Source organism: Gambusia affinis, linkage group LG01 (assembly GCF_019740435.1).
Source record: "Gambusia affinis linkage group LG01, SWU_Gaff_1.0, whole genome shotgun sequence".
Taxonomy (NCBI): Eukaryota; Metazoa; Chordata; class Actinopteri; order Cyprinodontiformes; family Poeciliidae; genus Gambusia; species Gambusia affinis.
In genome coordinates this window covers 34,338,563-34,352,916 of record NC_057868.1, presented here as the reverse complement: position 1 = coordinate 34,352,916, position 14,354 = coordinate 34,338,563, and the positions used below count along the sequence as shown (strand labels likewise).

At 40.6% G+C, this 14,354-nt stretch overlaps 1 protein-coding gene across 6 annotated transcripts in view; it reads right to left on the bottom strand.

Annotated features, from left to right (window-relative positions):
* LOC122838443 (ankyrin repeat and SAM domain-containing protein 1A-like) overlaps positions 1 to 14,354 on the bottom strand; it is a 64,227-nt gene that overhangs the window by 16,759 nt on the left and 33,114 nt on the right. For 4 of the 6 annotated variants that reach the window (XM_044129091.1, XM_044129099.1, XM_044129107.1 and 1 more), the window contains 4 exons: positions 14,117 to 14,160; positions 12,900 to 12,996; positions 8,790 to 9,283; positions 1,873 to 1,932 (listed from right to left, as the gene is read on the bottom strand). In XM_044129091.1, the coding sequence (XP_043985026.1) occupies positions 1,873 to 1,932; positions 8,790 to 9,283; positions 12,900 to 12,996; positions 14,117 to 14,160 (695 nt within the window). The remainder of the gene's footprint in view (positions 1 to 1,872; positions 1,933 to 8,789; positions 9,284 to 12,899; positions 12,997 to 14,116; positions 14,161 to 14,354) is intronic. The other 2 variants (XM_044129117.1, XM_044129126.1) reach the window with 1 other exon arrangement.

Here is a 14,354-nt window from a genome sequence, read left to right as displayed (position 1 = left end):
CCTGCTGTAAACAGCAGGGTCACTCCATCCCAAAAGACACAAACCATTTTAGTTCAAAACCTTCATTGGGCTTTATTTCAAATTAGTTTAAGGTTCCTTCAAAAGTCTATAGTTAGTCTACAATGTCCCTGTATGTAAGATTTAAGATTTGTTGGGAGCCTTACCAACTATTCTTTTTTAATAACAGCATTTGTTGGAATTTTATTTCCATAATTTGGTTAAGTTTTGGCAACAATTGTAACAAGAAATGTTCTGGAGAGAAGTTTACTCAGTCTCAACTGAGAGTAATAACCCACTATAATTTAAATCAGCACAACAGCAAGACATTAAATCAGAATAGAAAGAGAAGCATTTGATTTATTCACTGGTAAATTAACTTTTGGCAAACACTGACAAAATGGAGCTCTAGTAATAACTGCTTGAAGCTGTTATGTGCAAGTTCTCATTTTTTATGCAAAATGTGTATTTGCATAAAAAAAGTTCGCATCAGATACTGATATGTAGCCCAAGAAGAAGAGCTTGAGCACTTCTTCAGATAGCTTTCTTTTTTCTTTTTTTTTTACACAGAAAGAAGAAAAAAGTAGATTAGGTGTGTAAGTTTGCATGGAGTTACCCAAAATTGAACAGAGAAAAAAGAAATTCCTGCTACAAAATATAATACTATTGTTTTCCCAGTGAGGAGGGTGTGACAGTTGTGGTTCCATCCATCTGACCATGCAGTACAATAGCCTCATCCTGCAGAAAATCATAAGGGAGCCAAAGCCTATTGCAGCTGAAATTGGACCAGCAGAGGGATCCACCCTTGGGAGGTCGCCACTCCATCACACATTTAATACAAAGAGACAGAAACCCACAAACACTCGCCCCAATATGGCCCAACATGCAAGGTCTGTACTGAGAGGAAACAGTGAGCAGATGGAAAACCCCACATAAACGTCTGAGATCATGCAAATAAACACTGTGAAGGGCAGCCTAAGGACGTACAAAATGGCAGACCGCTCGTCTTCATCCGTCGGTTCATCCGTTTGTTTAAATCTTCTGTGAAATTGGTGGTAGGTAGGTTTCTGCAGCTAAAACCAGCTTTAACACTTGTGATAATTACAGTTACAAGCATCACCATATAATGCATATCAACATCACTAATGTTCCATCTCCAAACATTATCATAGATTTTTAAACACATGCATACAATTTAGAGAGGAAACTAGCTTCTCCGGGCCACGGTTGACCAAGCAGCTTAATTTTTACCCCCGTCACAGGACAGAAACATGGGATCCACTCTAACCAGCCCAGAGCTGATTATGCATGGACATCAGGATTGAGTTAAATAAAAGGGAAGATACAGACAGGCCTGCTGTCACCGCTGTCAGATACTGTCAATCCGGATCCTGCAGAAGAAAGTCGCACGACAGCTTTCGTCATCCGTGTCTTGCAGAGGATATTTCAACCAGAATCTGTGATGCTCTTAGAATCCAAGAACTGAGATCTGCTTAAAAAGCTCCCAGACAGCCTCCAGTTAGTGTAATTAAATATGCAACGAGTTGCCACAAGTGTACAGTTGCAAGTCATCACTCATTGTGTGGAAGTTCAATGGTCGAATGGTGCACAAATAAAATATCTCTCACTGCGTCAGAGGAAGAAGTGTATAGATGTGCTTTAAAACTTGCACATCTATACAAGCATGCTGCTGTCAGGCTAGGTCAAAGCATCTGGGCTTGAAGAGAGAAATAAATGGACAGCAACCAAGACCTTTTTTCCACTTTAAAAGAAGTCATGGAGCCTGAAAGGATCCCCTCTACCTTGATAAAGAAAGCGCACAGAGCCAAACCCCCAACAGACCAGCAGGTATTCACATGAAAACAGGCATCTTACGCTCTCAGTGGAGTCACATCCTCCTTGTTTTGGGGAAGAAGAAGAAGAAGACATCTGAGTCTGCCAACAGAGAATTCAATTTTTTGTTTTTTAGTTTGACTTTCATGCACATGCCTTGCAAAAATATTCACCACACCCCTATTAATTTAAACTCATGAACATTATGTAAAGTTACAATAACATACTTAAAGGTATTTCAATGATACTGAATGGGATAAACCCATACAACCAAGAGCACAAATCTGAGAAGAAAGTTATCTGTAAAGCTGTGAACAAGAAAATCCCTGAAATATTCCTCAGAAATTAAAATAAACAAAAATTATAATGTCAAAGCATGTTTATACCATAAATATTACCAAAAATAAAAGAATAACTTGAAACTAAATATACGTACATTATATTGGTTGTTTGTGTTATTACACAGCTGCTTAAATGCAGAAATGCTTAAATACTTGACTGATAGTGGGGACATGACAATAATCATAATCATCCTCTGCTATTTTGTGTTTTGTGCGTTGTAAACTAAGAGGTTTGGGAACCATTGTGTTAGAGAATATTATGGGCTGCAAGAACAAACAATATAAGTAACGCACCAGAACATGCTTGAAAACCAGAACATGCTTGAAAAGAGACTGGCAAAGAACTTGTCCACAGCTCGCTTGAGCAGGGAATTTATAAAAACATGAAGTTTGTCAGGTAAGAAAAATGTGTATTTTTATGTCCTCTCGGTTAGTACCAAACATGTGGAAGCCATCTGCAGAATAATAAATAACGCAACTGGAAGAGAAAAGCTGCAAAATGATGATACTGGCTCTTTAAAATATTAAAATACCTGTCTCCAGTTAGAGAAAAGTAAGATTTTGAGACGGACAGTTTTAAATATCAAGACCTTGAGTGATTTGCAAAGCTAAAGATAAAAAGTGGCATTAATTAGCGCTCCCGGCCTGTAGAACCTCTCCGCTGCAGAGCAGGTGTAGCTCAAGCCAGGGCTCTGGTCTCGTAAAGTGGCTGAGGTTTGCACATGAGGGAGGCCAAGATTCCTGTTGGAGGCATCACTCTGCAGCAACGATCAAAAAGGGACACTGCATAACACTCTGAATAATAATAACATGGTTTAATTTCACCCGTGAGAAAATCACATCACTGGAGCAGATGTTGTAATTCTGCTGCGTGTTCAACAGTCTCAGGATGAGTTTTAAATCACAAACAGTGGCACAAATCTGCATGTAGATGCAAAAACAAAACACACACACAAGTGTTTCTGTCTCGCTGAATCACTTTTACTTGCATTTTATAATGGGAAAAGGAGTACCAGAAGGTCTGGTGAGAATCAGAGGCAGCTAGCGTGAAAGACAGGTGTGATATAGTGTTGGAACTGGGCAAATATATCCTTATCAGGGGATATGAGGCAGTAATGTCTTCAAGGTAAATTATATCTCCAGCAAGAGAGAAAAATTATGGTTCAGGACTAAAAAGAGCTGAGAGGCATGAGAAATAACAGAGGAGAATGTGTTTTTTGTTTTTTTTTTACACATGAGGCCCAAATCAATACAGCGAGAAGAAATGGAGGGGTTCATTGTTGGAGAAACTCCCAATGAACAGAGAAACACAAAGAGAAAGGTCAGACGTCACCGACAAGGTGGAGGTCAACAGCTGAAGAGCCGGCAATGATGAGAGACCATCTTGGTGTGAGTCAACCTATTTATCATTCTGCTCACAGTGGGCCTGCTGCTTGGGGATGACTGAGCACAATAAATTCACTGAACTGAGACTTCAAAATATCTTTTCATCCGCAGCCTTCTTAAAAAAAAAAGTCAGGCGAATAAAGTTAGATGAGGTGATTATGGGAGACAATAAAGGACACCTGGCACAGAGAGAGGCAACAACAGTTCACCCAGACAAGGGGGACTAAAATTGACAAACTGGCAACAAAGCGAGAGTTGGCTGAAAACTACAGAAGCATCACAGGGAACACAAACACCCCACTTTCATTGGAAGGTGCCAACACCCCAATGCCACAGCGGGACAAAGCACAGTCAGCAGTTGCACCAGCTTCCTCTTGAAATAGCCCAATGTCATGGTTGCATTTTTAGAAAAAGCAGCGCAAGGGCCAGAAAAACTTTTTTATTTTTCATCCAACAACTTTTTCTCTCGTTTGCATAAAGTGTAGGCAGTAAATGGTCTCCATCTGTCTCATTCTCGACACCCCCGGCAAGTTGGAGCAACAGAAAATACATGTACACCTAGAAGTGAATCGATTACAAAAGCCTCAGACAGTCAGATTGAAATTGGCAAATTATTCCCTTCATCGCATGTCAAACATGGGAAAATCTGACATTCTTCTCTCAAGGAATTTGTTGACAAAGAAGCTGATGGACAATTTATTTTTCTCTTTTACATATCATGGTCTGAATCAGAACACGAGATCAGAAAATCACAAGTTGGTACTAGCCTGACAAACCCTAGTCGGAGCATCATTAAACATCATCAGTAAACTTTTATCCAAAAATTTCAAAAGCAAACCATTGATTTTCCCCATTACATGGCTTAACTAAAGAAGAATTAAACTTTAATCCGCAGATGTAATGCAAACAGGTTGACAGAGCTGTTGTCTGTAAGGGAATCAATACTCACAAAAGCTGGTTTCATAGTGGCTAGTGGGTCTGAGGCGTGCAAATCAAAAGTGAAGTTAAAAAGTGCAGTGTGGAAGCAGATGGTGACCCTCTCCCTCCGTCTCTGTCTGCAGCGCTACGTCTTCTTTTCTCTAAGCACCAGCCCACACAATGTGCCCCCTTTGGATTGTCATCTCTCCAACCTGCATTAGCATGCGCTTTACGCACCCACCGTGCAAAACACACACGGCACAGTCACACTCTGAGCTTCTTAAATGGAGAAATGCATAGGCCAGGACCTCATGCAAGTCTAATCTCCTTGTCTTGAAACCAGAGGAAGAGCATCCACAGTTGTGTGTGTGTGTGTGTGTGTGTGTGGCATAAAAAAAAAGGAAAAGAGGGAGGTGGACAGATACAGAAAAGAAAAGAGCTGGAATATTTAGCAAAGCAGATTAAAAGGACAGAAAAATGCTTTTTAAAGGGCTATGTAAATGCACCAGGGTGTGGGTTTGGCAGCGTCCTGTGAGACCCCCAGACCAAATGCTGTCAAATAGCTCTATAGAAAGTTGGGGAGCAGCCAGTCGTGACCAGAGACGGCTGTCACAGCAGCTCGGGCGCTCGCTGGTAGATGCGGTGATAAGGGCCGAAGAGAAGGCAAACAGAGCAAATAAGAAGGGACTTCTCAAGTTTTCAATGACTTGGCCAGCATCATTAAAGAGAGTGCAGGCACGGCTATATACAATCAAACTTTTACAACTTCCCTCACAAATTCCTCAGCACTAAATATAAATATTAAAAAGATTCCATCTTGAGCACATGAGGGCTTTTACTCTGTGATTAAAAAAACCCAAACTGAAAACGTTTGAGGATTTTGAGCACAGACCTCAAATGCACCTGAATCAATGTTCATGCGAGAAGAAACTTTCTTCTTACCAAAGTTGTACCCAATCCATAATTCACTCATCTCATTTATAATTTTATTAAAAACAGAGCGTGAGAGAGAGAGAAAAAACATCATGGTATCTTTTTCCAACAGAAAGGACAGAGTTGAACGCTGTGGCTTGCCTCTTCAAAGCCTCCTTTCACAGGCTTAAATTTTGTACGTTGCAGCTTAGCGCTTGTTCATTTCAAAGTCACTCTTGCTGCCATATGCATGCACTTGTAAAGCTGTTGGTTTGCCTGACAGGCTGTTTCACGCAAACACAATCTGTACGTTGCAACACAGAACAGTATCAAGGAGCCTTGACATGCATGACATCAATGGGGGCATATTATTTTTTTCCCCCTACAGGAACAAACTAACATTTTACGTTTATATTCTGCTTCACTGTTACTATAATGCTAAAACAATTCAGTTGTGCTGCCAATTTATTGGAGTACAAAAAAGACACTCTCATGTGGGATGAATAAATAATTAGGGCAGAAATGTACAAAGACTTCTCCTCTATGCAACTTTTACAAGTCCACTAGTTCCTGTGCTTGGTGGGCTGGCTTCATGTTTGCACAACCATCAGTGTAAAAGCAACAAGATGGCTTCAGGAATGTTATTAGCTTAAGAGGGTATCTGGGAGGATCCAATAACCGAGTAATGGTTATTCTTTAATTATGTCACGCTCTCTGAAAGAGTACATCTCCTCTGGCAATGTAGGAGAAATGTTTGTGAAACTATAAAGTTGTGCTTTACAGTAAACTATCAGAAAGCAAGCCATAAAAGGTGGATGAAATAATAATAATACAAAAAATGATGCATTAAAGCCCAAAATCTTGAATTTGTTACTCACCTGAAATGCAATAATTATCTATATTTTTGGAAAAGTTTCCATTTTATGAGTAGTTATTTTACAAAATTTCTAGCTAAGAATTTATTTAAACAGAAAAGCTCATGAGTTGACCAGAGACACAGCTGTGTTTTATGATTCCACAGAGGCCTGTCACACAAGAACAAAATAACAAAGGTCACTTTTGTCTTTTCTATTTTAAATCTTTAACATTGCTAGGACTCAGATCAAGAGAAAATGTCCTTTGAAATCCATACCAATATAAAATGCAATGCACAAGGTTACCTTGACAGTGCAACAAGTCGGAATGAGCCACCCTGCCAAGATTTTACAATTCACCTCCAGAACAGTGAAGTGTTTCCTGTAAAAAGCCTTCTACTGGCCAGAGTTCATCCCAGAGTAACTCAAGTTGGAAGTGTTGACATGAGTATTTCCAGACAGCGCAAACACAGGGTCGAATTGCTGTCGTGCATAAATGCCCGTCAAAGACCACCTTCTCCTCTTCAGCGACAGCCTGCTGCACTGCGGCTGGCGTGCCACTCTCAAATCCATCAGCCCGCAGGGAACTGCAGCTACAGTAAGGTAGCTTCTGAAAATCTATCACTGACAAATAATAAACTCACACTCCCATCATAGTGAGACGTAAATAAGATATTTATATGTAAAGTCTACAATGGGGGGACATTAACAGTTTATGTCAGTGCAAACAAAAATGATGCTGCAGCAACAGTGACACCAACAGCTGGACTGTCTCAACATACCACCATGTGAAAGCTCTATTTCTACAGTTTGCACTGTAGTCCAGCAACCTTGTCCACAGCAGCAAAAACATTGCAAAATAAAGTACTCTCTCAGCTGTGTGTATGAGTGTGTGTGTTACTGTTCCTGATCTAGCTCCACATACAGTAATGCGTACACCATGAACTTATTTTTTTAAATAAAAAAACAACATAGCTATGCAAAATCCTTAAAAACCAAATGTCATCAGAAGTCACTTATATAGAAAACATTGCTATTTTATTGTTGGATATATTGCCATGACGTAACTGATTATGTAAAATAGTTTTAAAAAAGAATTGCTCTAAAACAATTAAAGGTAACCAAATCTTACGTGCAAACAGTCCCTTATGTGTGTAATATTGGTGTTGCCAATGACTATTGTGATTTGATACATTATGCAGCTTTGCCACAAATGTTTGTTAGATAATCTCTGAACAAACAGCATCACAAAGACAAGAAAACACAACAAACTGGTCAGGGATAATGTTTAACACAGTAAGGTTACAAAACATCATCCCAAATTTTGAAAATCCCACAAAACTGTTCCATAATCTCCCTAAAATGAAGAACACGGCTTATCTGCAAACATACTAAAACATCACAATCCGCTTATACTTAGAAATGTGATAGGAAAATGGAGGTGAGTAAATGTAGGGCAATCCTGCAGAAAAGACTTGTTAAGTCACATAAATCAACACTGGAATGTGACAAAACATATATTAGGTCAAGATGCATGACTATTTCTAATAGTCATGTTCTCCAAAGCCTAGCCATGACGAGAATTCAGGGGTGATTACTGGGAAACAACTCGCAGATTATGTGAAATTGTTCTAGCACAATGACTAAAAGAAGCCAAAGAGAAAAATGGTCAAATCTCAAGATAACCACTTTGCATTAGCACTCAGAAATTTGACATTTTTTAAATCCCAATTTATTACTTAACCATCTATAATAGTATAGATATTAACTCTAAATCTTTGATAAACCATAGATAAAACTCTTGAAGAAATATTTTTCCTCAAAGAAAGTTTAGTTTGCAGGGTTAATGTTTTTCTTGTGAACTTTCTACTTTACGGTTTCCATGTCTCTACAAGGACTAGACTCTTATCTTTACACGGAAACAACTGGAGCGCTGATGTGAGTCTTTGATATTCTTAGTCTCATGTTCCAAATCTGTCTTATGTCTTTGCCTTTCAGCTTCTTGTTCATTTCATCCCCATCTTCTTGCCTTGCCTTCTCTAATCTTCTTTCACAGAAGCTCTCTTTAGCTCTTTAACCACATCCAGACAAAAGGCATTAAAGTGCAGAATGGATAGAAGGGGGGATATATTTAGTTAGGAAAATCCACCAGAGTCAGGGCTGAAAGTACAATCAAATTGTAGCTCGAGAAAATGTTTCGCTTCAGAACTTGGGAAATATTAAATGTTTTATCATTTACATGGGCAAACAGATTTTGCATTAGCTGCTGTGTTTGCAGAAGGTTTGAGCTCAAGATGTTTGAGCTCCCCTCGCAGCACGACAGGTGGCTAATCAAGCTGCTGCTTTCAGCGGATGTTTGAATTCATCTGTACAGCAGAATAAAAAAGCTAAACTTTGTATAACTTTACAATGCAAAGGGAATACAGACAGAAGTAGTATAACTATCCATTTAAATCAAGTTCCAAATCAAGAAGATTCTTCATATGTCAACAAACAAGGCGTAACCATGATATGCATTAAAAAGTCTTTTCTGAGAGCGGATGCTTACCTCGTCCCATTCTGAGGTGAAGGAGGGAGACTTCTCCAGCCTCTTTTTGCCGGCACTACAGTTAGAAACAGACTCGCTCCGGTATCCCAGCCCCCCTTCCTCCTCACCGGGAGGCGACACGAGCAAGTCAGAGTCGGATTTGGAGAGGCTGCGGGCCAGCTTCAGGTCGCCCGGAGGGCGCATCCTGACGCCAGATCCTGCTCCCGCCGTGGCGTCCCTGGGCTCCTTGTTCACAGTGGCATAAATCGCTTTCGGATCGCAGTCTGTCAGGATTGCGGCCATGCTGGGTCGGCAAGGGGAACGCGAAGCAGCCGGTGGCTCCTCTTTCCCTTTGGCGGGTTTCCTTGTTTCCGACTGGCCTTGGTTGGGCGGCAGAACACCTGGAAGACTGAAGGCGTCCTCACGGCTGTCGACGACGGGAGAGGATCCGTGCAACAGGCCAGTGAACTGCTCTGGGACACCTGCTGCCTGATCCTGGCTTGGCTGTGAGTTATCTGAACAGAGAGGGGAGAAAAAAAAGGAAGAAAGGCAGCTTGAAAGAGCTAGAAAGTGGACTTCACTCTGAAGAACAGATCCAGAGAGGAAGGCTAATAAGAAACCACCCACACAAACCCTGAAACAGATCTGCAATTGTTTCCTACCACAAGTGACGGAGGGAAGAAGAGGGAGAGAGAAGAGACGGAGCAGGGAAAGGGCGTTTGTTGGCAGGAGAAACGAGCGAATTCCAGAGCCAGCTTGCAGCCGTCTGACGGCAATCACAGGCTGCCTGCGTTTTGTAACAGAGAGTTGAAGCAAGTCATCGCAGTGAGCTGCTTCACGTCAACCAGGATGTTAGGTCAGCTTCCCCAGCTAGGAATCCCTCCAAGCCACTAAATCATCTCCTTGTGCAAACCTACACACATTTAATGGCGCAATAATATGAAGAGAAAAACTTACAGTGGCAGTCCTTAGCGGAAAAACAAACTCGCAAAGAGATTGAAAGCGAAGACAATTAGATTTTCCCCCTCCCTCTCCTGAAGGAATTACTGCTTCTAAGCTTCTTTTCCCACAATAAAATCTACCACAACTCAACTGTGCCTTCTTGAGAAACAAACAAACCCCAAAAGAACGAAACCCACTGTTCTCAACCTGGTTCTACAGTCGTCCTCTTCTCTAATGTAGCGATGCGTGTCGCCGTCTGCTGCCTTCACCGGCCGTCCTCTGCGTCTTCTGGCTTCTAATTCTAAACCCTCAGGGTGGCTCAGGAATGGAAATTTGAATCACCCTATCCTCTAGCAGCCAGACTCCTGATAATTAGTGCTGTGACACATGCTGTGAGAGTGCGTGTGTGTGTGTGTGTGTGTGTGTGTGTGTGTGTGTGTGGGCTCTGCTGGGGTGACAGGGTTGGGGTGTTTGGTGACAGCGAATCTGGGGCAGCAGAATCGCAGGAAAGAAACAACCAGGTGCAGTCGGCATGCTTCGGTCCAACACAAAACTTGCAAGCTCGATAAAACTAAACAGAATACAACGGAGCTCACCAATGTTCATCTGTATGGGTTCAGGGACCATTTGCAGTGAGGGAGTGAACTAAACAACACCCTGACACACAGAAAAAGAGTGTGTGGGGGAGTTTTTGCGTGTGCCCGTTGTAAGGGGTGAGCGAGCGTTCCGTACACATGTCGAGATCACAACCAAACACCCACGCTCTCCTTGGCAGCTGGAGGAGTGTGAACGCCCAATGAGCACATCAGTGTGAACCCAGCGGGCCCACGTGGTGTTAGCCCTGGCAGGGAGTTAAACACACACACACAATCAGATGATAAAGCAGTGTTTAGCACAGGGGTGAGGTCACCGCGGAGGTGGGACATGTGTTTTACTTGGCAACATCGACCCCGCTAATATCTGACTAATAATGTCATGTTTGGAGACAGCGCTGGCCGTCATTCCTCCATCTGTATCGTTTCAAAGTGGAAAAACATGTTCTGTTTTTAGTTTAAATTCAAAGACATTCATTCATTTGAGTTGGTCACTGTGAGACTTCAGACATGTGGACATTATTAAAGCTACTAAAGACCTCTGTTCACAATTTCGGAAAGAAATAAAAACAACAATCACACCTTTTCCTGAAAGCTTAATGAAATAAGACTTACTTCTTCAAAGAGTGCCTTTTATTCTACAGTTAAATCTGGCGGTGTTAAATCCAGACCAATCCTGAACAGTGATTCGCCTTCCACTTACAGAAAAACCCTAAACATGCAACTAGAGCTGTAAAAGCACAGTTTACATCATAGGATAAAATGTTAGAATGGCCCAGTCAAAGTCCAGGTCTGAAACCATTTCATGATTTTTTTAAGATTTTAAAAATCATGTTCTCACTGCCTCTCCATCAAATGTGACAGATCTTGGGCTGCCAAACAACAACACATATGTTTCTTTTTTACATGTAAAAAAAAAAAAAAAAAGGAGAAAAAAAAGCATGACTGATTTTATTTTTTGTGTTGTTCTACCACACAAAATCTCACAGTGGTTGTACGGTGACAAGCTGTAAAAATGTCCAACTGGTATTAATACTTCTACCAGGAACTGTAGGTTGGAGTGATACAGCAACAAGTGCCCAAAAGTTGCAAATCAACAAAAGAAATCCATATAGACCAACAAGTCCAGGTTTATGAATCACTATCTGTGCAGCGCATTCCCTGGGAGCACCAAAAACAAAACATGTATCACTGGAAATCCATTAGGAACCACAACATTCCTGCTGAGAACAGCAGTCTGTTTTTGACAAAAGATAAATTCGGTCATATTTCTGACCCTGCAGATGTCCTCTACCCGCCACACCAAGAGCTGAGGTTTGTTCCCCGAAGTCATACAGATGAACCGTACACATCCAGGCGAGCAGAGGAAGTAAGGCCCATCTTATCAAATATATAAACAAGAAGCAAACACTTGCATAAAAGGCAACAAAGGAAGAAACATATCATTCAAGACCGTTGTAATAGTGAGTTAATTTGTGTTTTTTTTTTTGTTTTTTTTTTGTGGCTTTAATACCAGAAACAGAAGGAGGAAAGATACATCTATACCTCGTAATCTGGATTCCCTTTGCTTCCTCTTCTAGTATAAAAAAAAAAGGTTCAAGAATTCTAACAGGACATGATAAGACATCTGAGAAGTTAGGAGTGTTTGTGAATGTGTTTAAACTGAAACCAATTATGTAGAAGATTAAATTAACAAATGTAACTCCCACAAATTACATTGAGTTTTAAATGATTAGGTCTAAACGTACAACAAACATTTAATGATGAGTCTGAAGCACAAAAACTATTTAAAGATGACAGTAGGGATGCCAGCTGCCGATCTGGATTATTAATCTTGGAAATTATGGAAGAATGAACTTCTTTTACTAACTGATTACAAACACCATCTACATTCAATTTCAGAAAAATCTAATGCTCAGAAAAAACAAGAATTCAATCATCTACCTTACATTTCCAAATATTATTTCTATTATACATTCTTTCAGCTAAAAACACTAAATCGATGTTAAGGTGTCAACCTTGTAATTACTGACAAAACAATGTGTCCTTTACACTTTCTAAAACCTACACTCTGCTACTTTGTGTTTCTATAAAATCCAAAAGGAATACATTAAAGTTTGATGAGGTAATATGTCAAAAAGTAAAGCAAAACATTTGAGGGATATGAAGATTTTTGCAATGTATCCAACATTCATCATCCTCATCCCTGCTCCACACTCACCCAATTAAAGCGGTACATCCAGTTTTAAGGCGAGACGTGGATCTAAGATCGGAATGTCACAATCTGATCAAGAATTCAGTTTCATATTGGCAGTGAAGGGAGCCTTTCCCATTTGCCAGAGCACATCAGTCAGCTCTCTCCCAATGGGGAAAATCCGCTCTGCTGCCCGAGAACGCCAATTGTGCATTCCGTCGCTGAGCCTAATGCAAGCCAGCCCATCTCGGATGCATCGAACTCAAATGCATCTCTCCGGTTTCATCGACGTGCTTGGCTGGTGGCTTTCGGGTCCAGCGGGTCGGATCTTTTCTTACCCTCGCAGCAGTAAACAGCCAGGGCTGTTGTGCCTTATTTGGTAACTACAATCAGAGGACTCACCTCCTGGTGCTCGTGGAGCGATCCGGGCAGGAGGGTGTAGGCTGTCTGCCGTCTTACTTGGGGGTCTGAGGTCATTGGGGGGCACAGAGGATTTGCGCTAAAAGAAGATACAGTCCAAAGTTTAGTCACGGCTGCTAACTTTCAAAGAATTCCTGTGCAGAGGGCAATCAATCATATTAGCTGTAACAGACTATTCCTCACCCTGTCCTAACATTAAATGTATCATCGTAATATGATGATGAGATTACAGGACCAATTTAAGATCCAATGAAACCAGACAGCTGAAGACACATCTCTATAATGAGGAGCAGGTGGGGCTGTAGCTGGGTGGCAACAACAAGCAGAACATGTTACCTGAATGGTTAAAACTGGGATTAATATTATCAATGTAATAAATCAAGGGGTCTCACATACTGAGTTCAATTCTTCTCCATTTGAGGACATGACTTGGTCTTTTAACAAGAGGTTAGCAATTATCTTGACTTGAAAAGGTTACATTTAAATTGTATGGCCCTTTCAGTGGAAGAAGGTCTGGTCTCAGCTCTGCTGATAAATGTTTAATTTTTAGTTTTAAGACAGATTAAAGCTTACTCCTGTTCTGTACCATTTTAGAGTGGCAAAAAGGTACAAAGTTTTTGCACCAAGAGATATTTTCAAAACTTCTTATGGCTTTAACGCTCACTGAAACAATGCATCGTTTTTGGATTGCAATAAGCTTTAGCAAATTATGTAAGTAGAATGCATTCAGGTTTCCGTGCCACAATAAGATTTAGAAAAAGTTGTTCTGTGCAGCACAAAAATTGTACAAGATAAAGCAGTATGGTGGTAAAGTTCCTTAAAAACAAAAAACAAGTTGTCATAAATCCTTTACAAGAAGAATATGTTAAAAAATAATTTGCCATAGACGTGTAATCTTGGAAAAATAACAAAATTCATTTTATCATTTGCCATGCCTATCTAACAAATTAGGAAACATTGCACCAGTGTAGCTGCTGTACAAAGGAAACTTTTGTATTTTTCCAGTACAGCCTGCTGCTACATAGTTGTAATCTAGAAGCTGTTAATATCCAAGTCTCAATATATTTGGTTTTCAAGGCTTTTCCCAGACATGACATAAAGTAAGACAGGCCCCATTTCATCAAAGCAAAATTGAGCACGTCTTGTATGCAGAGAGAAATCGTTCAGCATGGAAAAATTATGGTAGGCAAAATCATTACCTGAGGTAGGATACTGTTGGAAGACTGTTTAGAGGCATTTTCATCTGAGAAGACAGAAAACAGAGTAAGGAAGGAGGATTTATTCTAAAATAGAGAGTGCCTGTAACTGGTTCTGACTGCCAGCAGGAACCTTATGCAGAGCATAACGGAAGTGAAATATGTTTTATGCATAGTGACATTATCTGCATGTCAGTCTGCATTTACATTGATTGACCTGCCAGCTGAGCAGAGTGCATAG